At 53.2% G+C, this 24,413-nt stretch overlaps 1 protein-coding gene across 2 annotated transcripts in view; it reads left to right on the top strand.

Moving 5' to 3' along the window:
* Positions 1 to 24,413, top strand: part of CDH23 (cadherin related 23) — a 379,551-nt gene that overhangs the window by 66,146 nt on the left and 288,992 nt on the right. For both annotated transcript variants that reach the window (XM_008054754.2, XM_008054753.2), the window contains exons 3-5: positions 6,604 to 6,746; positions 7,391 to 7,438; positions 7,552 to 7,644. In XM_008054754.2, coding sequence (XP_008052945.1) covers positions 6,604 to 6,746; positions 7,391 to 7,438; positions 7,552 to 7,644 — 284 coding nt within the window. The remainder of the gene's footprint in view (positions 1 to 6,603; positions 6,747 to 7,390; positions 7,439 to 7,551; positions 7,645 to 24,413) is intronic.

Genomic DNA, 24,413 nt, shown 5'->3' with positions numbered 1-24,413 from the left:
TCCAGTCTGGGCGACAGAGTGAGACTCCAACTCAAAAAAAAAAAAAAAATTGTGTATTTATTCTTACATGTTTAAACTTCAGTCACCTTCAGAGGTCCATTTGATGCAACACACCTATTGAGATACATTTTTCTACTGCTGGAAACAATTTTTGAATTCGTCAATTTCGATGTCTTTTGGTGCTTCTGCTGTTTTTCACATTGTCAAAACATTTCCCTTTGAGGACTTTTTAAATCTGAGGAAACAAACAAACCAAAAAAAGTCACTTGGGGCAAGATCCGGTGAATGGGGAAGGTAGGGTTCATGCTGTTTTTGGTCAAAAGCTGCCGAACACTCAGCACAGTCTGGGCAGATATGCTTGTAAATCACCCACTGTGAAATGGGCAAACACGTTGAAAGAATCTCCAAAAATAAAAAATTCACTGAAGCCGAATGCAGCCTCTCACAACAATGCTAGCTAGTACACTGATATCGATGGCTTCCTAGAACACTTACCTAGCAGGGGAGGTCTGTCCTATAAGGGACCCGCCTTCCAAAAGATAATTCCAGGATTTTTTTTGGTTCCCCCTCATATGTATAACATAACAGTGTCCATTTTTAAGGGTACAGTTCCGTAGTGCACACACTGTTGTGTAATCACCCTCCAGAACTCCTTTTATGTTGCAAACTGAAACTCTGTACCTCACGGAACAACAGTTCTCCATTCTACCCTCCCTAGACTCCTGGATACCACCCTGCTCTTTTCTGTCTCTATGAGTTTGATTTCTCTATTTGTCATCATGTGACTGGCTTATTTCACTGAGCATCATGTTCTCAAGGTGTTCAATGTAGCATGCATGTGTCAGAATCTCCATCCTTTTTAAGGCTGAATAATATTCCACTGGATGTATGTATCACATTTTGTTTACCCATTCCTCTGTGGTGGACACTTGGGTGGCTTCCACCCTTTGGCTGTTGTGAGTAATGCTGCTGTGAATGTAGATGTTGCATGATTTAAGTTCTTTAATGCTCTGCTTCCCTCCTGCAAAGCCAAGTGGGGCATGGTTTGGGTTGGCACAGAGCATAGGGCACTGGCCTGACAGGAGGACCCTTCCCCATGGGACTTGGGGAGACCAAGTGCATGGACTCTTCCGGCTGCACTGATTGAGCCAGGAGCCCCAGGACTGGGCCTTTAAATCATCCTGGGGCTGGAGGAGCTTTTCTCTGCATCTGAAATGTGAGCCATAAACCAGGCTGACTTACAGGCAGTGCTTACCGGTCTGGTTGTTTATGGCCAGTGTTTTTTCTGATTGGTGGATGCCTGTACTGTGCCCATTGTTAAATATCTGAATATCACCCTGCTATAAACCAGCCCCGGGACTTCTAAGCTGGCATCAGCGGCTCTTGAAGGGAAAGTAGGGGCTGCTGTTTAAAGGTTGACACTTGGTTGGGCACGGTGGTTCACGCCTGTAATCCCAGCACTTTGGGATACCAAGGCAGGAAGATTGCTTGAGCCCCAGGAGTTTGAGACCAGACTGGGCAACATAGTGAGACTTCGTCTCTACAAAAAATAAAAGAATTAACTGGGCGTGGTGGTGCACACTTATAGTCCCAGCTACTTGGGAGACTGAGGTAGAAGGATCACCTGAGCCCAGGAGGTCAAGGTTGTAGTGAGCTGTGATCTGGATGACAGAGCAAGAGCCCAAGACAAAAAAAAAGAAAGAAAGAAAGAAAAAAGTTGACACTCTGGGCTCCTCACTAGCTGACCAAATCAGCAAGGCCTGGGAATCTGTATTATAATAGATGTTCCAGTGCACAGTATTAGGGGGTATCTCGTTTGAGTTCCCCCAGAAGCTGACTTTATGATGAGGACTTAAGTGCAAGAGGGTTATGAGGTAGGAGATTCCAGGAAGCACAGGGAGGGAGAGAGACTGTAAGGTAGGAAGGGAAGGAGGCCATAAAGATACGTTACTGAACATCCATCATAATACTATAAGAAAAGGACTGACAGTGGTGGGAAACTATGGGGGGGGAAGGGAGGTGGGATTAATGGTAGTCAATATCTGTCTGGGGACGGGGAGACACCCCTTATCAACAAGGGTGCCTGAATGAAGCATATTTGTATACCTAACCCTTGACTGTACCCCACAATATCAAAATAAAAAATATTGATATAAAAAAAAAGATACATTACTAACCAAGTCACCACTGTGGGCAACTGGTGATTGACCCCCTGAGGAGCTCCAAGAGCCATTGTAGAACCTGTGCCCCTGAGCCATTCCCTTGGGGTGGGGCAGCTGGGCTGTTTGTCCACCAACTCTCATCTTCACCACCTTCCAACAGTTGATCGTTAAGCTTGGCTACAGGGGCACTGGTTCCCTGGCCCTTCTGCCCTGTCCTGAGTATGAGAGGGACAGTCTCTAATGGCCAGAACCCCTCTGGCGAAAAATCTCAGGGGCTGGCAGTCGGCGGGCTGGTGGGTATATATGGAGATGGCGTGTACCTAGGGCACCAGCAGTATCTGCAACACACCCATCCAGCACCCTCGCTCTGTCATAAGCACCCCAACCCTTGCAAATCACCAGGTATCCTCCTTACCACGGAAAAGAACTCTACGCCCCATCCACTGCTGGTGGGGATGTACCATGGTGCAGCCACTGTGGAAAACACTTTGGCAATTCTTCAATAAGGTAAACATAGAACTAATTCATGTGACCTAGCAGTTCCACTCCTAGGTACATACCCATAGGAATTAAAAACAAGTATTCAGGCCAAAACTTGTACACAAGTGTTCACAGTGGTATTGTCAATAGCCAAGAGGTGGAAGCCACCCAAGTGTCCATCCACAGATGAATGGATCGACACAGTGTCTTGTAGCCACACAATAGACTATTATTCAGCCATAAAAAGGCACGAAGTGCTGATATGTGGTACAATGCAGATGAACCTTGGAAGCGTTATGTTAGGTGAAAGAAGCCAGTCACAAAAGACTGTATATTGTGTGATTTCATTCATATGAAATATCCAGAATAGGCAAATCCATAGAGACAGAGAGAGGATTTGTGGTTGCCCGGGACTGGGGGAGGGGAGGATGGGAAGGGACTGCTTAGTGAATATGGGATTTCCTTTGGGGTGATGAAAAGGCTGTGGACTTAGATGGGGGTGATGGTTGCACAACATTGTGAAAGTACTAAATGCCACTGAATTGTTCACTTCAAATAGTCAAAGTGGTGCATTTTATATTTTATCACAATTTCTTTAAAAAAAAGAACTCCAGGTGTTCTACAACCCTAGGATGCAAGGTGCACTCTGTTTTTCAGGTGGGAAACAAACCCAGGGTGTGGCGTGTGGACCCTGGGTCACACAGCCAGCAATGGCTCTCCCTGGCTGTTACTGGGGGTGCCGGGCCACAGAGCGGCCTCATTCCTATAGGAATGGTGCAGACAGAAGTTGCTGGAGGCTTCCCTGGTGCAGAAATGAGCCCTTCTTCCCGGAGCAGCCAGGGCGGGGCCCAGCTTCTGCATAGCAGCAGGGCAGCGCTGGGCGGGGGCGTATGTGCTCAGCTGGAAAATTGCGGGGCATCTTGTCTTAAATATAATATTAAATCGGCACCTTTAATTAGTACACTTAGAAAAGGTCACTAGCAATTACCTGGGACACAAAGAAGGCACGAGCAAGCAAGAACCCGTGAGGAAGCCGAAAAGGACCATTTTGAGCAGCACATAATTGAGGGGAAAATGGATAAAAGTCCAGGAAATTATAGGGTGGATGACAGCCGTTGATGGCCCCATCCCTGTCCTGCCCAGTGCTCCCTTTCTTGGGAGGACCTGAGCGTCAGGTCCTAGAGAGCCATTTGGGATATTGGGCCGAGTCCTGCAACCTTGACTAGAGCGCCAGTGTGGCTTCCCAGAATCCCCTTGGCCAGCCAGGAGCTTGACTCCACATCCCCAACCTGGGCTGGGCTCTGAGGCGAGGTAGGTGAGGGCTGCGGTCCAGGGAGCTGCAGGCTGCCAGGGAACCATTATTGTACTGTGGACAAGCAGAGCACTTATGGGCCTCAGTTTCCCCATGTGGAATCTGCCCAAGGCATTGCAAAGTAGCTCAATGTTTCTCAAACTTTGCCACTGAGGGCAATGGAAAGGAAATGTTTATTCCTGGAAGTCAAGGAGCAACTGGAAATTCTTCTACAGCTTTAGGCTGTATCTTTAAACATAAATTAAATGTTACATTCTGTTTCCAATATATTCCTGTTTGTTTTAGTTTAAAACCATTGTTTGTCACTGAGCAGTGCAGACAGTTTGGGAAGATGTGCTTGGTTTCCTGTGACTTCCTCATCCCCCATCCTACATCATCTAGAAAGAGCATCTAGCTGGGAAACTGGAGGTTTGGAGACTTGGGTTTGTGTCCAGACTCTGTTGTGCACCATCTCACTTTGGGCCGCTTGCTGAAGGCCTTCAGCTTCTCCATCTCTGAAATGGGAAGGTTGGACTCTGAGGTGGTTTCAGTGTTGTTCTATGATTTTTTTTACTCCTCCTCCTCCCACTTCTCACCTCCTCTCATCACCTTGGATGTTCTACTCTGCTGTTTTGCTGCTTAACCTTGGAGAGGCTGTCTTGTTTTGCTGAGCCTCAACTTCCTCATCTGTAAAAATGAGTAGATTGAAGACTACCAAATTAAGTTGCCAGGAAGATTTAGTGAAAGAACCCATGTGAATTAACCTATATGTCTGGCATATCTTAAGAGCCAGTGAATGCCAGTGTCTTCCTTTTCCAAGTTTTGGGCTTCCAGGTAAGGTATGATTGGGTCATGTCCTTGGAAGTCCTGAATCTTGAGTTCACATATCATGTTGAGATGGGTGAGGTATGGAAACAAATGTGGGCTCTGGACCCGGAGTGCCTGGCATGTGGATTCCAGCCCTACCATCTGCTAAGCCTGAGGTCATTGAAATTACTTCATTACTCTTTGTTACCTCATCTGTTAAATGGGAGAATAATGGTAAGGATGGAATTATTAGACAGCACATGGAAATCACTTAGCTCAGTGCCTGGCTTATGATTGGGGCTTAGAGATGTTAGCTGTCACTATCATGTTAGAACTGTCTTTTAAAAGTTCACCCATAAATGCTCCTCAGCCTTCTTTTCTAGGTAAAAGTCTCAGAATTTGGAATCTTTTCTTTCTAGCTTGCTCATTGGAGCTATGTGATAAATAGAAGAGTGAGTATTGGAGACAGGAGGTGTCTGTTTCATTTTATAGGGGAAACTGAAACCTAGAAAGCAGTGATTTGCCCAGGGTCATGGCTCTGATCTTTCTACCCCTTTGAGACCTGGTAAATAGACTCACTCTTCAGTAAACAACACCCTGCACACATGTAGCACTTTGTGTTCAGTCCCAGGGGGTTTGAGGACCTCCTGAAGCTAAGGTGACCAACCGAGCTGGTTTGCCCATGGTTTCCTAGTTTTAGCACATGTGCTAGGAAATGTCTCAGTCCTGGGCAAACCCAGGCAATTGGCTACCTACCTGAAAGCTACCTGAGGGAGCTGTGAGTTCCCGTAGAACAGAGAAGATGTCCCATGCTGGGGTTCTTAGGCAGAGTGCAGGCCAGGCATTCTGATGTCCACATGGTCTCTGGCCAGGGCTTTGCTTCCTAGTAAGGGGTGATACCTCTCAATCCCCTTCTTGAGGATGAGAATGAGACCTTGTCACCCAGTTCTAACTGGAGTTCCTTGAGGCTGCACCTTCTTAACCTTTGCATACTCTAGTGCTTATCACCAGACCAGCACCTAATCACTCTTGAATGAATGCCAGAAGGTTTTGCAATGTATTCTGAATTAGAAAATGTGCTTCTGTTCGCAAAAGACAGAAATCCAACTCAACTGCCTTAGGCCAAAGAAAAGGTTGTTGGGTGGGAGGGGGGTGTAGTTATTAGCTCATACAGGCCCACCTGGCTGCAGACCCTCAAACCATCAGGAATCTGCCTCTCTGTGCACCAGTTGGCTCTGTTTTCCTTCTTATTGGCCTCATTCTCAGGCTTGCTCTTCCAGTCTGGTGCCAAGGCTAGCTGCCAGTGGTGCCAATTAGCAACCTCATTGGGAAGAGAGCTCCTCTTTCCTAGTAATTCCAGCAAAAGTCCCAGGACTGGCTTTGATTGGCTAGTTTAGGTCACATGCTCATCCCTGAGCCAGTCATCGTGACCAGGGAGTTAGAATGCTCTGACTAGCTAGGGCTGAGTGATGTACTCACCTTGCAGTATATAGGACTTGAACTGTTGGGGGCCTGTCCTCATCTGAGCCACTTGGAAAAAGGGGTCTTCAAATTAAAATCGGAAAAAGGGGGGCAGGCAGAAGTCACAGCTGTTTATTACACACCCAGAACATGGTGACTTATAGTTCCCTGCTACTGCCGTGTGCTCACTGTGACAAGTGGGCCAGGGTGGAGATGGGGAGCTTGGGTCATAGCCCAAAGGCAACACGGGGAGGTACACAGGGGTCTTGTGATGATCAGTGACCTGATGGAGGTTTGTTGAGTGGCTGCTGCCTGCTGGGAGTTCAACCATCTGAACCAGGCAGTGAGGCCTGAACTTGACCTCTCGTATTTGCCCTCTGCTCTCTCCCTTGGCTACTCCAGGTTCCTCTGTGACCCAGTTGCTAGCCCGAGACATGGACAATGACCCCCTGGTGTTTGGTGTGTCTGGGGAGGAGGCCTCCCGCTTCTTTGCAGTGGAGCCTGACACTGGTGTAGTATGGCTGCGACAGCCACTGGACAGAGAGGTATGACTTGCCAAGACCCCTGCCCCAGTCCTTTCCTGGGAGGCAGGAGCAGATGCTGGGGGAAGGGTGACTCACTGTCTTTTAGAGGCCTTCCTCTGAGACGCCCCTTCTAATGCTGAAGTAGCATCTTCCTGTCCAAATGGCATCCCTCTTCAAGGCCAATGCTGGTGCCTGGACTTAGGCAAGAGGGATGGTGACCCTGAGTTTATCATGGGGCTCTGTGGGAGGGACGTGTCTATCCCACCCCACCAATGTTCCTTCAAAGGACATTTTCCAAAGAAGCAGGAATCAATGGCATGGTAGTCCTCAGCAGATGAGTCAGGGTTTAAACCTTACTTCACTCCGTTTGAGGAAGGGGCCCCAGAGTGACTGGCTCGGTATTTCAGAGCGGCTTACAGGCAGAGCCAAGACTAGCACCAAGAAGCTTGACTTTTCCCTTTTACCGCTTCTTTAGGGGCAGTATCCCGAGTCCATACCTGCCTCCCCAACCCAAGGGGTACTGCTGGTTTTTTAGGGAAGCCTTTGATCTCCGTTCCCAGCAAACTCCTGGGGCAACACCAGAGCCCCTCCAGCCCACTGGGGGCCCGGGAGCCGGGGTCTCAGCTTGCCTAACTCTGCCCTCCTCCCACCTCCTTTTCTTTCAGACCAAGTCTGAGTTTACCGTGGAGTTCTCCGTCAGCGACCACCAGGGGGTAAGTGTCCCCTGGGGCCCCTGCTGCCCCAAGAGGCATGTTCCTGGGCCCCTGGTTGTAGGAAGCCAGCGGCAGGTAGCAGCGCTAATTCCAGCCCGCCCCTCTCTTGCCAGGTGATCACCCGGAAGGTGAACATCCAGGTCGGGGATGTGAACGACAACGCGCCCACATTTCACAACCAGCCCTACAGCGTCCGCATCCCAGAGGTAGGAGCCACCAGGGCTGCACTTGGGGGCGGGGTCTGCTGCTCCCTGGACCACTCCGTGGGGCAGGTGTCGCACCCTCTTTCCTTCCCTTCATAGCCGAGGACAGGCCTGGGGCCGGGTGGGTGGGCCGGCCTAGCCCAGGCCTTCCTGCTTTGGCCAGAATCAGCCCTCACCTCCTGCCCACACCTCAGGGAGCCTGCGGTTCCTGGAAGGGGCATTTCCCAGCCCTGTGCTCTCCCTGTGGGTTCCCTGGCCCCGTCTGTGTACTCTGCAAATGTTTGCCTGAGTGTGTGCATGTAAAATCAAGCCAGTGCTGGTAATTGAGAAGTACAAATTATTGCATTACAAGCGGTTCGTTAATAAGCTGGTTGCCGGCTCCCGATGACACTGAGGTTCCCAGGGCTTGCTGTCCTTCACCCAGGTGACTGATGGCAGTCTTATGGGCTGGTGGTTAGCGATGCAAAGACCCTGAGGTGGTGGGTGAAGAGCTTCTCACCAGCTGTCCCTTGGGCCTGTCCCTTGGGCCTGCCTTCAGGGCTCTGGGCTGGGCAACAGCAGAGGGTTGGGATGGGAACAATGGGAGACAAATCCTCTGGAAAGGCAGGCTGGCACTGTGCATTTGAGTTCTAACCCCCTTATGTTATCAGCCATTGGGTCTTTAGAGATTATCCTGTTCGGTTCATAGATGAGGCTCAGCCTAGGCGAATGACTTGCCCAAGGTCACACAGCTTTGACTTTGAGCCTCCCAGCTTCCCAGGCAGGCTCAAATGCCTCATGGGTGGCAGGCTCTTGCTCATGCACCCCACTCCCTGACCCTTGGTTCTTAGCAGTGAGCCTAGGTCCTGTGCCTTTGTGCCAGACTGAGGGAAGGGGGACACATGTGCAGCTAGGGACGCAGCAGGGACACCATGTCCTTCCCCTGCCTGGGGTGGAACAGAAGGGGGTAGCCTGCAGTCCTAAGCACGGGGGCACAGCGCCCTGAGCTGTGGCCAGTGTGCTGGGGGACTGCAGTTTGGCTCCAGCTTGCTGTCATCTGGAAGTCGCCCTAATTTAATTAAGGGTCTCTACGTGCCAGCCTGCACTCAGGGTCTGGGCTCTGAAACCAAGGGCACGGCTCAGAGTTAATGAGCCTTGGACCCATTGCTCAGCTGCCATCCTGGCAGGCCTGGCTGCCCTCTGCCTTCCCTTGGGGGGACCGCTGGCGGCAGTACTGGCGAGGGGCCGAGGGGCCGCATCCCTCCTCCCCAGTCCTTGGGCCTGGCCAGCCTTTTCCTCTCTCCTGCTCCAGGACACGTGACCTCCAACCCCCAGCCCAGCTGGAACCCCCTGGGATCCTCCAGAGCTTCTGCCTCCAAGAGGAGAGTCATTCATTTAGTCATTCATTTGTTTAACAAATATTTATTGAGTGTCCACTGCAGGCTTGGCTCTGAGCCAGGCTGTCATTGTACAGAGACCGGGGAGGCCACAGGCATGTGGAATGACAGCAGTCAGAGACCCCAGGTCTAGCCCCTGTTCTGCTCCCAGACGGCTGGATCCGTTTGGGCATGTCACTTTGCTCCTCTGGGCCGTGGTCCTCCTCATCGGATAGAAACGAATGGCAGGCGGGCTCACGTGGCCTGCCTCCTGCCCATCTGATGAGGACAGGGTGGGCAAAGGACACACAGTCCTTGGAGGAAGGCCTGCACGGTTTCCTTCTCTCGTGTAAACGTCTCTTCCGTGGCCTGACACCGGATGCCCTGCTTGGAGTGGCTCCGTGTGGCCAGTGGGGATGTGGTGTCAGCTGGAACAAAGCTGGGCCCCTCCTGGCCTGAAGTGCCTTGGCACTGGCCAGCCCTGCCTGGTGTGGTCACCTGAGCTGGAACTTAGCTGCCCGGCTCAGGCCCCAGCTGGGTTATCAGCACAGGGCCTGCGGGCCCCTGGCCTGGAATTGAGCTCGGGGTCTTCCCGCTTGCATTGAGGTCACCCTGGAAACCCCAGGACCCTGCCCTTGAGACGTGTGATTCAGTGGCAGAGGCCCCGTGGATGTGAACAGGGTGAAAATGCAAACCGGAGAAATGAGGGCAGGGAGCACCACAGATCCTATTAGGCATGAGTGCCAAAGAAGTCTCAACAGGCTTCCTGGAGGAGGTGGGTTTCCTGCAGACTCTGACTAAGGTGAGCCGTGGCTGCTTCTGTACTGTGGAAGGAGGGAGATGGGAGTCAAGACACCTGGGTTCTAGTCCTGTCTGTGCCAACAACTGGCTGAGTAAGACTTTAGACGAGAACTAAACTAGGGAGCTGGACCAGGCCCCTCCCAGGGCTGATATCCCACGGTCTGAGGATGAACCCAGCAGGAGAAGCTCCTTCCTAGCCTTCAGTGCTCTATTGCTCCTTGAGGGATGACGGAGAAGCTCCTGAGGGGGCTGTCCCCTCATTCATCCCCTCTTCCGGTTATCTCCCTTAACTTCTTAAGTGCCACTCTCCCCACTCTGGGGCTCACATCATAATGGGGTCTGTGGTGCTCAGAGCCCAGGGGCAGGCACGGGAGCAAATCACAGGGTGGTGAGAACTTTCTGATAACGAGACCCGTCACACACGTGCACTGACAGTCTACTTCCACACCTTGTCGAGGATGGACTGAGTCCCCTGTCCTTGGAGTATTGCAAGCAGAAGCGGGAAGACCGGTTCTCTCAGAAGCCACCCAGCACTGCCTGTGAAAGTGCTGGACCAGAGGACCCCACACGTGCCCCAGCAGAATTTCTCGGGAGGCTGGTTAGGGTGCACAATCCTGGCCCCTGCAATTCTGGACCAGGAGGCTGGGGAGGTCCAGCCCAGGAAGCTGCATTTGTAACAAACTCCTCTGGCAACAGTAAGGCCGGCCAGCTTTGGGGAGCCCTGGAGGGTCCCCCCTGGAGGTTTTCTGAGAGGCGCTGAGGGCAGCCCATCTTGGATGAGGACTTTCAGCCTGTCCACAGCTGCCTGGAGATGCGGCCCACGAGGACCCAAGTGGGAAGCCAGTCAAGGCCAGGCACTGCCCCTTCGCAGGGAGAAGCTCACTCCCCCCTGCGCCCCCACCAGTCCCATCCCCTCCGAAAGCCCCTGCCGGAGAGAAGTCAGGCAGGTGTGTGTTTGGGTTTGTTTGTTCTCGGTCCCCTCACGCCCACCCCGCTCCCCTCGCTAAGCTGCTCTCCATGTAATTATCCATTTTATCAGGGTGAAAGGCCCTGCAATTCACTTGTCGAAGCCCTAACGAGGCAGCGTAGATGCTTTCAAGTCCGTAAAGAAAAGGGAAATCCTGCTAGAATTGGCAACTTAATTCACCAAGCCAGCCTCGACAGACCTCATTAAGTCCCCGTGTATTCATTTCAAGCTAATGGCTGTCATGCTGACTGCTGTTTGATTTGCTGTAATAGACTTTTATGGTGTTCCAATTTGCTCAGACGTGTTTGCCTGTGTCTGTGCCCAGCGGTGCTGCTCCAGTACCTCTGTGAGGGCACGTGCTTGCCTCGCTGACCTTCAGCGCTGCCCCGACCCGCGCCTCCCGGGGCCGCCCCTTTGGCCTCCAGCGTGCCCTGGGGAGGTGGCCCTGATGCCGGGTGTCTGGGCAGGAGGATGGGCGTGAGGCTAGAAGTCAAGTGTGGCCAGGTGACTCTCTGGGGCAGGGGATCAGGAGTGCCCTCTGGAGTCCCAGGGATGGACGTGGCCTTGGAGATCTGACAAGTTCAGCCTCCTTAGCAGGGACGGCTAGGCTGTATCCATCTGGCTTCAACCCACCTTTCCCAACTTATTTATTTATTTAGGTATTATCTTCCGGTATTCCTCCATGTGAATTCTCCTACTGGGCATAGGGTGAATTCAGTGGCTAAGACTGTGTCTGTCTATGTCTCTCTCTTTCTGTTTCTCTGTCTCTGTCTCTCTCTCCATCTCTATCTCTGTGCTTCTCTTCTGCCTCTTTCTTTCTCTCTGTCTCTTACTCTATATCTGTCTCTTTTCTCTCTCTTACTGTCTCTGTCTCTATCTCTTGCTCTATATCTGTCTCTCTCTCTTTCTTTCTGTCTCTGTCTCTTGCTCTATATCTGTGTCTCTTTTCTCTCTGTCTCTCTCTGTCATTTACTCTATATCTGTGTGTGTGTGTGTCTCTCTTCTTGTCTCTGTCTCTTGCTCTATATCTGTGTCTCTTTTCTCTCTGTCTCTCTCTCTCTGTCTTTTACTCTATATCTGTGTGTGTGTGTGTCTCTCTCTCCTTGTCTCTGTCTCTTACTCTGTCTCTTTTCTCCCTCTCTCTCTTTCTTTGTCTCTGTCTCTTGCTCTGTATCTGTGTCTCTTTTCTCTCTCGATTTCTCTGTCATTGTGTTTCTCTGTCTCTCTCCCTGTATCTCTCCTTTCTTTGTCTCTTTCTCTTTCTTTGTCTCTCGATCTCTGTATCTCTTCTCTCTCTCTCATACACAGACATTGTACTTTTCTCACTAGTACTGCAGTTCAGCCTAACTCAATCCACCCATCTTTCAAAGCCCAGCTCTGATCCACTGTGCTCCAATCCACTCAGATCCCCCCCCCCACAGTTAACACAAGCATTGGTTGACCAGCTACCCCTGGGTTCTGAGCTGACTTGGACATGCAGGGTAGGGGAAAGGACTCTACCAAATTGCCGGCTGTGTGACACTGACTGGTAATTCCAGCTCTCTGGATCTCAGTTTTCTTATTTGTAAGATGAGCAACAGGATCTGTCTTGTGGGCTTGTTGTGAGAGCTATAGTAATATAGGTGGGAAAAGGCCTTAGCCCAGTTTGTGGCATATAGTGTGTTCAGTAAAATGATGAGGATGAAGACCAAGGTCTTTGCCTCCGAGAAGGTAATTTTACAAGGAGAAAGCCAAGTGAGTAATGTCTGACTACACCATGATGCCATGTTAGCTTTGTGTGTGTACGGCATGATGGAAACACTATGGTCTGCGCATGGGGGCTATTTATGTGGGGTCTCAGAGGATGAGTAGGAGTTTATTAGAGAAAAAGACTATGGTGTCTCTGAATACCATTTACTTTCTGGAATCCTTTAGCTTCTTTTCATATATTGGAATTTCCTAAAGAGGGAGCTGAACTCTAACCTCTTTGCTCAGAGACTCTGCTGAGGAGGAAGGGTGGCTGTGTGGGTATGTGTCCCTTGCAGGTCCCTACTGTGTTATCTCATGGAAACAAAGCCAGGCTGGAAGTGAGCCACTGGGCCCCTGCCCAGGTCTCTGTCACTCGTGGCTTCAGGTGACCAGCTGGGGGTAGGGAAGGGCTGAAACTGGGATGAGGTGATGGGAGCTTGGACATCGAGGGTCTTTGCCTAAACCTCATGCTGGCTGGGGCTGGGTGAGAGCCGGAGCCCAGGTCTGCCAGCCCCACTGTCCCTCCATATCATAAGGACAGATGAGTGTCGCTCATTCCCTTTCCCTCCTACTAGAACAGAGAAAGCAGAGACAATGGTGCTCCTGGAGACTGTTTGTCAATGAAGTCAAATGCATCACTTATTTCTATGATAATAAGTTGTCATTTTTGTTAGAGGGTTTCCTTTGTGTCCAGCACTGTGTTTTCCATAGGGGGCTCCCTGAACCCTCATCACCACCCCCTTGTTACTCCCATTCTATGGATGTGGACATGGAAGGAAAGAGACTATAGGACCCCTCAAAGCCAGCCAAGGGATGAAGCCAGGATTAGAAGGCAGGCCTGGTATGTGAACTTTGAAAGCAGCGTCACTGTTACCCACAGAGTAGAAATAATTATGGCTGCCTTGCAGACACTGTCGTGAGGATTAGAGTAAATGAGATCATGTGTGTGGCAGGCCCTGCTCAGAGCCCAGGGAAGCAAGGGCCTGGCAAATGGTTGTGGCTGCTGTTTACATGCCTGTCTCTCCCTCCAGACGGAGCAGGGACTGGGCTTGGTCCCTGTGTGACCCCAGCACCCAGGCCTGGCATGGGGATGGTGCTCAGTGAGTGTCTTTTGAATGAATGGACTTCACAGATGGGCAGAGCCATGCCACTCCCTCTGCTTCTCAGGCTGTTGTGAGGCCAAAAAAAAAAAAAAAAACATGTGGCCATGCGCGGTGGCTCACGCCTGTAATCCTAGCACTTTGGGAATCCAAGGTGGGAGAATCTCTTGAGCTCAGTTCATAACCAGCCTGGTCAACAAGTGAGATCCCGTGTCTATACAAAATTTAAAATCTCTACAATAAATCAAAAAAATAAGCTGGGCATGGTGGCACATGCCTGTGGTGCCAGCTACTTGGATGGCTGAGGTGGAAGGATCCCCTGAGCCCAGCAGTTCGAGGCTGCGGTGGCCATGAGCATGCCACCACACTCCCGTCTAGGTGACAGTGAGACTCCAATTCAAAATAAAATAAAAATAAAAAATTAGCCAAGCATGGCGGAGAACACCTGCAGTCTCAGCCACTAGGGAGGCTGAAGCAGGAGGGTCCCTTGAGCCCAGGAGTTCAAGGCTGCAGTGAGCTATGATGGTGCCACTGTACTCCAGCCTGGGCAACAGAGAAAGACCCCATCTCTTTAAAAAAAAGAAAAAAAAGGAGCGTTTATGCACATACTTTACCCAGCCAGCCTTTGTTACTGAGGCCAAGGGTTTCTTATTGCATGCAGTCCAGGGCAGGGTGAGGGACAGCCAGGCCTGGGGCTAGCTGGAGAGGGCATGGTCACACGTGCCCACACCTCACTTTCATCCCAGATGCCCATGAACACCGTTGCCCCGTGCCAGTGCCTGCCAGTTTCCAGGTCTCAGCCCTACAGTCCCCTGTACTATGGCATAAGGGGAGCCCTGGAGTGCTGGCCAGACAAGGCCCAGAGTGCACAGAGGTGGATATGGCCAGAGAGGCCAACTTATTAGCACCCATCAGGGCCAGCAGTGCCCCAGTCCCCCTCCTGCAGGCGTGACTGCCAGGTCCCGAATGATTTATAAACTGTGTCCTCAGGTTGAAGCGAGAGGTGAGGGAGAGGCAGGGACTCCCACTGGCCCGTGCCCATGGTTCTCCCCGAGGTGTCAGCTCCATTCACGAGCGTGTCACCTCCCATGCCAGGAGAGGCAGCCCCTTGACAGGCCATATTAATTTATACCTCGGGGCCACGGTGCCCGGCAGCCCCTCTGCATCTATAACACCCGCCTATTGATCTGAGAGAGGAGACCCATAAATCATCTCTGGGCTCTGGACTCCTGCTGGCCCAAGCCAGAGCGGGTTGTCCCAGCCAAGCAGCAGCCCCGGACGATGTCTCTATGGCTCTGGGCGACCCCTCACAGCTGCTTACTCCTTCCCTGGCCTGTTCCCACTGGCAGCGCAGTGACGCACACCTGGAAGCCTCCTCACACAGCGGGCAGATGACTTCGCCTGTGGCAGCCGGGGCAACCAGCTTTTGGGCTTGTTGCAAGGAAATGACACGTGCTCACTGGCAGAGCAGCAGGGCTACCCGTTTCTACACAAGACCTGGGGGACTGTGTGAGTGCTTATTTACTTATTTTTTGAGTTGGAGTCTCACTGTGTCGCCCAGGCTGGAATGCAGTGATGTGCTCACGGCCACCACAGCCTCGACCTGCTGGGCTCAGGCGATCTTTCCAACTCAGACTTCCAAGTAGCTGAATCCACAGGCATGCAGTACCATGCCCAGCTTATTTTTGGTTTATTGTAGAGACGAGGTCTTGCCAAGTTGCCCAGGCTGGTCTCGAACCCGTGGGCGCAGGCAATCCTCTTGCCTCGGCCTCCCAAAGTGCTGGGATTACAGGCTTAGCCACCGCACCTAACCATGTGTGCTTATTTAAATAATATCATCTTCTGTGTCTCTGAGTGTTTTCCTTATCTTTCATTTGTCCTCATGACAACTCCGATAGTTGGGGGGAATTATTCTTCCCATTTTGTAGCCGAGAGAAACTGAGGCCACGGTGAATTTACCGGCTTCGCCCAGTCCCCCAGAATCAGACACACCTGGACCTGGAGCCATTATCTTCCATCCTGTGTCCTGCCCCCTGAAGGGGCCCCTTCTCCTCTTCTTCACTTAGCAGCATCTTTGGGTGTGTCTTTTGCAATGTGCAGCGACTTGCAAGTAATTCGCAAGTTGTAGGGACAAGGCCCCTATCCAGCCCAGGGAGGAGGCAGCTGGGAACTCCAGACCTCATGCACAGGCTCTACCCCCTATCTGAGGCTGAGGGCTGTCACCCAGCTGAGGGTACCCAGGCTGAGGGTACCCAGCAGAGAACACACAGGCTGAGGGTACCCAGCAGAGAACTTGCATTCAGGGCTCACTGCTGGCTCTCTGCAGAGAGGACCACACCCAGTGAGCATCACCTTGTCACTCAAGACTCAGCCACAGTCATGGTGCCGCCCCTTCCTGGTGGCCTGCAGGGTTTGGGTGCCCCAGAGACACCTCCATGGTTTCGGTCATCAGATATACACATGCCAGCATGTGTGAGAAGTAGGTGACCCCAGCCCACTTGTGCACGGGCTGAATGCCAGCCTGATCCCCTTGTCTGCCAGTAGATTCAGCATCTCTCTGCCACCTTCTCCTGCTTCTTAGGGGCCTAGGAGGGAATAAACAGAGTCCCACAAACCCCAGACCCTGGGAGTTCAGCCCACACACAGGCTCTGAGGCTCTTACTCCTTCCTTCACCCCCTGGAGTGAAGCTGAGGACCTCTGATCCCCCCTAACCCCTTTCATGGCCACCGGGGCATGGCCAGGGCTGTGGGCACCCTCACCCAGTTTAGCACCAGGAAGGAGGACAGTGCGGGAGCAGGAGATGGAGAGAGCCCAGATGTAATTAAAATTACTATTTTGTTTTAATGGTGATAATGTTCCTAATGACGTTGGGTTCCTTGCCGATTCTAGCTGGGAGTCTGTGGGGGCCCATATAATTCTATTGCAATGACTGCGGGACCCTCTGCCATGAATACGAAGCAGGGGACAGTGCAGAGCCTGGCACGCGGGCATTAGGGATTCTCCAGCACGCGCTGGACACCTTTTACTATGGCTCCCACCCTTGAAATAAAAGCCTCTAAGAGGAAGGGGATGACGGCTGCCTGTGAGATGCCCCGCCGTGGTGCCAGCCTGTCGGCCCCGCGTGCCCAGAGTCCATCTGGCATCTTGCTGCTGCCTGTCTCTTAAATGGTCTCATTGCCCCTGTGGTGGGGTCTGTTGGAGCAAGGGTATGAGTCTCCTGCTTTGACCCCTTTTCCTCCAGGCAGTGGGGCACCCCAGCCGGGGGCAGGCTTAGGAAACCGAGGGCCTGGGAAGGCCCAGCGTGCAACCAGGAGCCGCTTTGGTTTTGCCGTATTGTGAGAATGTGTGCCCACCTGTGATGCGGGGACCCAGATCCCGGCTACATGGGTTGTGATGGGGCCGTGCACCTGTGGGCTCCACTTCCACACCGGGAGGTACCAGCGAGCTGTTGCCCTCTCCAAGCTCAGATTTTCATCAGTCAAATGGGGATACGTGGAGTTGTAAACGTTTGATGAGAGCACGTGTAGGAAGCAACATGCACATAGGTAGCACTAGGTCACAGGTGGATGTTAACGTAGTTACATGGAAACTCTCAGAATTTCGGGAAATCCAAAGAGATGGGCAGGGAGGCGCCATCACTGTGGACTGACTGGCTGATGTCAGGGGTTAGTGGTGAAGAAGTTGACATTCCAGTGGGAGTCAGGAAGCGTGTGGAACATGTGAGTTGAAGACATGACAAGGGAAAATAAAGTCATCAAGAAATAATTTAGGGATAGGCCAGGAGTGTTCCAGATAGACCCCTCAAGGCCAGGACAGACTGATTGTTGAGGTGACTTAACCCGACCACGCATTCTGTAGGCGGGCGACACACCCAGAGCAGGCAAAGACCCGTCCAAAGTCACCACTGAAGAGTTGCAGTAGCCAAGGAGCTTCTCAGGAGTTGTTCTCCAAAACCTATAACACGCAGCCTCCCCAGGCCAAAACACTGTCTTCCCAGGTAGGGCCCGAAAGTCCGGAGCCTGGCTAGAGTGGGGGCACTGCACAGCCTGTGAGTAGTGGACTCAGGCAGGCCAAGGTGCCACATGTGTCAGGTCCACCACCAACGTGGACCGACTGGCTGACGTCAGTGTTGGCGGCCAATGGCAGCCAACATGCTGCTGTGGTTCCTCCTGTTTCTGGGGCTCTGGGATGTTGTTTCAGCCTCTTCCCTGACTCTAAGGAGTTCAAGTGCTTTCAAAACAGCTCGAGGACAGGCCCTGCAGACATTGTGGCCTCTCACACAATAGGCTTGTTTTGATGTGTTTGCAGGCTGCCTGGCCCACCTTGTTTGGAGGGGGGAATGAGAGGGAGCGAGCTTGCGGTTGACGGAATTATTATAATTTCTCTGATTCCTTAGCAGCCTTTAATTACTTTGCAACTTTGTGGTGCTGGCTGGAAGCCGTGAGGGCCGGGCTCTCCCCTTTGTAATAACCTTAAGTGGAAACCGCCTGTCCATCTATTCAAAAGTCCACTCCTCTCTCCAGATGCGATAATACCACTGAGAGATTTCACCAGGGGCGTAATCACTAGGTACGAAGTCACCGTCCCCACTTGCTGTCCCCGTCATCCGGCCCACTTCCCAGGCGCAAGGCACTGCCAGCCGCGAGGAGTTGAATGCCCATCACGTCCTTGTCCAGGAGGGTCACAGGCTCCGGCTGGTCCCCTCTGCCTGTGCTGCTTCTGAGAGAGGGAAGTGGCAGGGAGGCCTTTCCCACTGACCCCTTCCCGCCTCTGTGCCACCCCCATTCCAACACAAGCACTGTGTTTCAGAAATCTGTCCCATTTCATAAGGCTTGAAGCTGCAGGCGTCCTTGTCCCTTCTGTCCTCAGTCTCCACCATGGATAGCCTTTGTTCCTGCGGTGCTCTCCTCGCCATGCTGCTCTACACGCCCGTTGTACCATCTTTCTTCCCACCGTTAGCCCAACCCGGCTCTTCCTCGGAAAGATCCAGTGGGAGAGAGTGGGGGAGGTTGGTTCTCTAATCCCATTTTACAGATAAGTAAACTGAATACTAGAGAAGCTGGAGCACGGTAGCCCCTTGGGAAGCAGACGCTGAAGTCCCACCTGGGCCCTTCACCTAATCCTGTCTCCACTGGACTCGAAGTCCCTGCTTTTGGGCATTGGGCATTTTGGACACCTGCCCATCCTAGCTTCTAAACCCCACTCTCGGGTTGTGGACCCTCTGCCTCGTGATCTTGGCCTGGCCTCTCCTTCCTGGAGCGGCCCCGGCCTCTCCCCTGCAGCAGGCGAGGCCAGCTGACTCAGGTGCAGGTGCTGCGCCTTCTCAGACAGGCACCAGGGGTGTGCAGCTCAGAGAGTTAGGATAAGGCAAGCTCGACTGGGAGACTTGGGCGAGGCACTTCTGAGGCTCAGTTTGCTTCTGTACAAAGGGGACTGTTCATTCTGGGCCTGCCCACCCCATGCTGGGGATGGAGGGCAAGAAGGTCTTGAGCTTAAAGCCTCATGCAAGTGGCACAGATTAATCCCTACTATGTTTTCTCCAGCACCTCCACCAAGTTTCCATAAGTCTGGAGGTTCTTTTGCTCTTTTTTGAGACTGGGTGTTGCTCTGTCACCCAGGCTGGAGTACTGTGGCGCAGTCACAGCTCACTGCAGCCTCGCACTCCTGGGCTCAAGCAAGCCTCCCACCTTAGCCTCCTGAGTAACTGGGACTACAGATATGCACCACCATACCTGGCTAATTTTTGAATTTTTTAAATAGAGATATGCCCAAGCTGGTCTTGAACTCCTCACCTCAAGAGATCCTCCTGCCTTAGCCCTGGGCTTATAGGCATGAGCCACCACCTGTTTTCTTTCCTGAGTAACGTGTCACTTAAGCGGAGAAGTGAACAGTCACGAGTAATTCAGCTTTGTGAGTTATCGTCAAGTGAGCACAGTTGTGTGACTGCACCCAGACCGAGAAACTGAAGCTCACCAGCGCCTAGAAGCCCCCTGTGCTCCTCCTAACCCCTCCTCCTTCCCCTAGAGGGTAAGCACTATCGTGACTTCTAACCCCATGGATTGCTTTTGCCCATTGTCATGTTATGGAATACGTTCCATTAGGTTTTGACTATCACCTAAACCCCTGGGAACAGGCAGCCAGCTTTCTCTTAGAGGTCACTCCCCGCAGTAGTTAGGAACACTGTAATAGGAGTCCCACAGACTAGAGTTTGAATCCTGGTCTAACACTTAGTAGCTTGAGCATGTCACTGGGAAACTTACTGTCTCTGATCAAATGGGTATGGTGCTGACACTGGCTCACTGCTGTGCAGGTGCCATGGGACAGACAGCCTACACACAGTGTGCACTGGAGGGACGGTCCCCTCTCTCTGGCCTGGGGGCATCTCTGCAGGTAGATGCGGAACTGCCCAGGTGCTGGGATGGGAGGCTGGATGGGGAAAGGGTATCATAGGGAACTAAATGGAGTGGGAGCAACTTGGGGTAAGAGGAAGGGCAGGGAAAAGAAGGGATGTCCACTTGGGGTTGAGAGGCATCCTTTTCCTGCATACTGTCTCCTGGGGTTCTCGGAGCAGTCCTTTCAGTTGGCAAGAAAGGTATGCTTGTCCCCAGGTTAGCCCTGGGGAAACAGACGCAGAGAAGTTAAGTGACTTGTCCAAGGTCACACAGCTAGTCCCGGATCTCACTCTCAGTGTCTGCTGCCAATGCAAGTTCAAGTGCATTTTGCCCGAGTACCCATTCGCTCAGGGTCTGGGCTTCACTGTACAGCTGCTGCCTGCAGAGGAGTCAGCCCTGAGCCTAGGGAAGGGGGAGGGGCAGGGGACCTGGTTGGGGGAGGGAGTCTTCTGAAGTGACCTTTATTGTGTCCCACGCCTCCAGCCTCCCACCAAGCTGGGTTCGTATCAGCAGCCCAATCTCAGGACTGCATAGGAAAACACAAAAATCTTTAAAGGCTTTTTAGCAGCTTGAGCAGGCTTTTTTTTTTTCCCCCTCGGATGGTCAAGGCTGGGGCAGGGCCAGGACAACGGGGGAGGAATGATCAATTCTTCTGAAGCATTGTCTTTCTCCTCACCTCCCCCAGACCGTGTGCTCCCCCGAACTCAGGGGCCACCAAACCTTAGAAAACACAGTTCTGCCCAGCACAGCCCCAAAGATGGAGATGGAGGGAAATGCAGTGACGGCCATCGGGGCGGAAAGCCCTAAATGGTGTGGAAGTAATGCCTAAAGTGTGCTGGCGATTACAGACATTTCCACGGAGCCCGCCCGGGCGGCACGGGTCGACGCCAGCAGCAGGGAGGGAGAGAGAAATCAGCCAGCAAGCCTTGGAAATCCCGGTTAACTGTTGCCATGCAGGAGGGTGGGACAGGGCAGGTCCCAGGCGAGGGCCAGGAGGAGGCCAGAGAGGCTCATTCATTCATTCTCCAGCGCCCATTCATTCAGCTGTGTTGAGTCCCTGTGCTATGCCAGGGATGTCGCGGAAACCTTTCTGTAGTGCTCTGAGGCTGGCGACCAGAATCCCACAAAGGTGGCAGGGTCTGACCCTGGCTCCCTCTCCAGCCTTCCATGGATATCCCTCCCCTTGCTCTTCTGTATTCCCGCATCTCCACCTTCTTCCAGGCTCCTGAGGGCCCTGTGCCACAGGGTCTTTGCACGATCTTTCTCTCTCTCTAGAACACCATACACCTTTTTCATGAACTCTTATGATCTCCAATCCCCAATCCCTCCCTCCTCCCAGTGTAGAACAGAACCTATAGGCAGGACTGTGGTTATTGTTGGTTTCTCACACGTGACCATGAGCAGGTGTGGCCATCTTTCCACCACTGGACAAATCCTCAGGGCATGGCGCCCCATGGGGACTCAGTAATGACTTGTGGCGTGACACAGTCCCTGGTTCAGGTAGCATCCTGTCCCCTTCTCTGCAGACTACATCCTTTAAGAGAGAGAAGTTCCATGACCCAGTCCTTGGCCCTTGCTACAGGCAGCTCAGAAGTGCCAGTGAGTTCCCCACAAGGCCGTGGGAGAAGGGCCGAGGCTGGACCTCGCCAGAGTGGGAAGGCAGTCGGTGGGAAAAGAGGAAGCCTCCCTCAGGGCTGCTGGAGTAAAGGGTGGTATCCAGTGGGGCTGGGGGAATAACAGCCCCCCAAAGATGTCCACATCCTCGTTCCTGGAACCCATGACTACGTTACGTCACATGGCAAAAGGGACCTTGCAGATGTGATTGAGTTAAGGATCCCGAGATGGGAGATGACCCTGGCGTATCTGTGTGGGGCCACTGTCATCACCAGGGTCCTTGTAAGAGGGAAGCTGGAGGGCCAGTGAAGAAAATGGGACGATGGACACAGGAGGGAGAGAGGGCAATTTGAGATTGCTGTGCTGCTGGCTTTGAGGACAGAAGGTGACAGGAGCCAAGGAGTGTGGGAGGCCCGGAGACACGGGAAAGACCAGGGAAACGGATTATCCTTCGAGTCCCCAAAAGGTACCAGCCCTACTGACACCTTGATGCTGGCCCGGTGTGGCCTCTTGTGGACTGCTGACCCCCAGAACTATAAGGTGGCAAATGTGTGTTGTTTTAAGTCACTGAATTGGTGGCGATTCGCTAGAGCAGCCTTAGGAAGTGGGTGCAGGGGTGCTCTGGAGGGAGAGTGTCTGCAGGGCACCCCTGCAGCAGCCCCGGACCCTGGTTGCCTGGCTTCTCTGGGACCTCCAGGCAGAAGGATGGGCGACCCGGAGGTGGATTGTCTGGCCACGGGCGTGAGACTGGTGGTTGTTGAGAATGGCTCTCGAGGGCCAGCTGTGGGCAGGGCTGGGAGGGCAGCCGACTGGGGCGGCCCTGAGCAAGCTGGGAAGGGTGGGGTGGGAGAGTCTGGGAGCCAGAGCTGCTGGCTGTGAGCAAGAGCCCACACTTTGGGTGTGGGAAGAGGGGAGCCGGCAGGTGCGGGAGCTGGCAGGTGCTGCATTCGACAAGTAGCCCCCATGCTGCTGAGACACACAGAGGAGGGCCCAGCAGGGGCCTGGGTGCCCATGGCCCTGCTGGGACCCTGGCCTCTCGGCAGCAGCCCAGGACCAGAGAGAGAGAGAAAGAGAGAGAGAGAGAGAGACATCCCTACTTGGCTTGCTACCTCAGAGTGGCAGTGGGATACCAGGGTGTGGGTTCCACATGCTGACCTCACCCTCATTCATTCCTTCATTCATTCACTCATTCATCAAACATTGCTTGGGTGCCAAGCCCATGCTGGGTGCTGGGGACACAAAAGGAATAAGACCTGGTCCCTGGCCTCCAGGGGCTCCTGGCTGGACCACCGTTCACCCGCAATGACACCTTTTAAAAGAGGTAGAGACCCAGGGCCTGAGGACCCCAGCAGCCACCACTTGGCTCTCTGAACTGGGGGTGGAGCAGGGGTTCACCCAGCCCAGCTTTGGTGCTCCAGGAAAGCTGGGGAGATCAAGCACATCCTCCTCCAGGAGGCAGAACTGGACAAGTGCTCTCTAGATGAGCCTGGCACAATGGCTGTCCCTGTTCTGCCCCATCCCCGCATGCCCTTCCCTGGGCAGACTAGGTTCACCTGCTGCTCCTCATCTGGGTGCAAGAAGCACCCTGCGACTGGCTTGGGTCTGAGACAAACAGAGATCCCCCATCTCTGGGCTCCCCATCTGCTTCTTTATTTCCAAGGTGGGCAGAGACCACCTGGTAGAAAGGGCCACCCAGAGGGCTCAGGGGCATTGGGAGGAAGGAGCAAGGCACAGGAGCCTTAGAAGGCCTGGCATGGGACTCAGAGTACCCCGTGCCCTAGTTTATGCCACTTGTCTAACACCGGGGACCTCGAAGTCCTGAGTTCCGGGATTCAGGGACGGATTAAAGACGGGATCAGTGTCTTATAATTGCCTCGAATCCCTAACGTCTAGGGCCGTGGAACACAAAGAAAACACTGAACAACAGCAACAATAATAACAGAACTGGAGACTGTCCCCGCACTCACACATGTGCTTTTTATAGCCAGCCTGTGGAGAAGGTATTGGGATTATCCCCTTTTTAAGATGGGAGCCTGAGGCTCAGAGAGGTTATCACAGAGCAGAGTGGGAGGTGGCCCCACGGGTCACTCCTCCCTGTGCTGCGTCTCTATTTTCTGTGGGTGGAAGGCAGGGCCGTGGAGGTATTTGGGTCTCTCATGTTGGGTGCGTGTGCCCCGGGTTCTCAGAGAACCTGGCAGACAGTTGTGAGAGTGGTACTGGGCTCTGGCCTCCTCCGTCCCCCACCCTCAGGTCTCCCCTCACCCTTCTCCCTCCAGCACAGCCCCAGTACCTGGGCCAGCGTAGGGCAGAGGGCTCAGGGATGCCAGACGCCTCTCTCAGTCCTAGAGAGCTGGCCTGGCAGCTTGTTCCTGGAGAGATGGCCTCCCAGCCCTGCACAGTGCATGCATGCGTGCACACACCTCTGCTTCTGCGGCCGCCCTGCCTCCTTCTGTCCCGGGTGTCTCCCTCATGGGTCAGTGCCCCCGAGTGCTAAATCATGAGCAAATCGGCCACAGCCAGTGGAAGGCCAGGAGGACACAGGGAGGGGATGCTGCCGTCAAGGCCATTAGCACTGAGCTGGTTGGGTGGAAGAGAGGCCAGCCTCCTCCTCTGGGCTCTGTGTGGAGTCCGCCAGGGTGTGACATGGGGGGGAGGGAGTACTTGGAAGAGAGGCCAACCTCCTCTCTTCTGTGTGTAGCCTGTCATGGTGTGATGTGGGTGCTGGGCTTGTGGAAGAGAGGCCAGCCTCCTCCTCTGGGTTCTGTGTGCAGCCCGCCAGGGTGTGACATGGGAGGTGGTGCACTTGGAAGACAG

The sequence above is a fragment of the Carlito syrichta genome, unplaced genomic scaffold (assembly GCF_000164805.1).
Source record: "Carlito syrichta isolate Samal-C Ts95f unplaced genomic scaffold, Tarsius_syrichta-2.0.1 Scaffold301031, whole genome shotgun sequence".
In the NCBI taxonomy this organism is placed as follows: Eukaryota; Metazoa; Chordata; class Mammalia; order Primates; family Tarsiidae; genus Carlito; species Carlito syrichta.
Note: the sequence above shows the minus strand (reverse complement) of the source record. Positions and strands in the feature narration are given on the sequence as shown.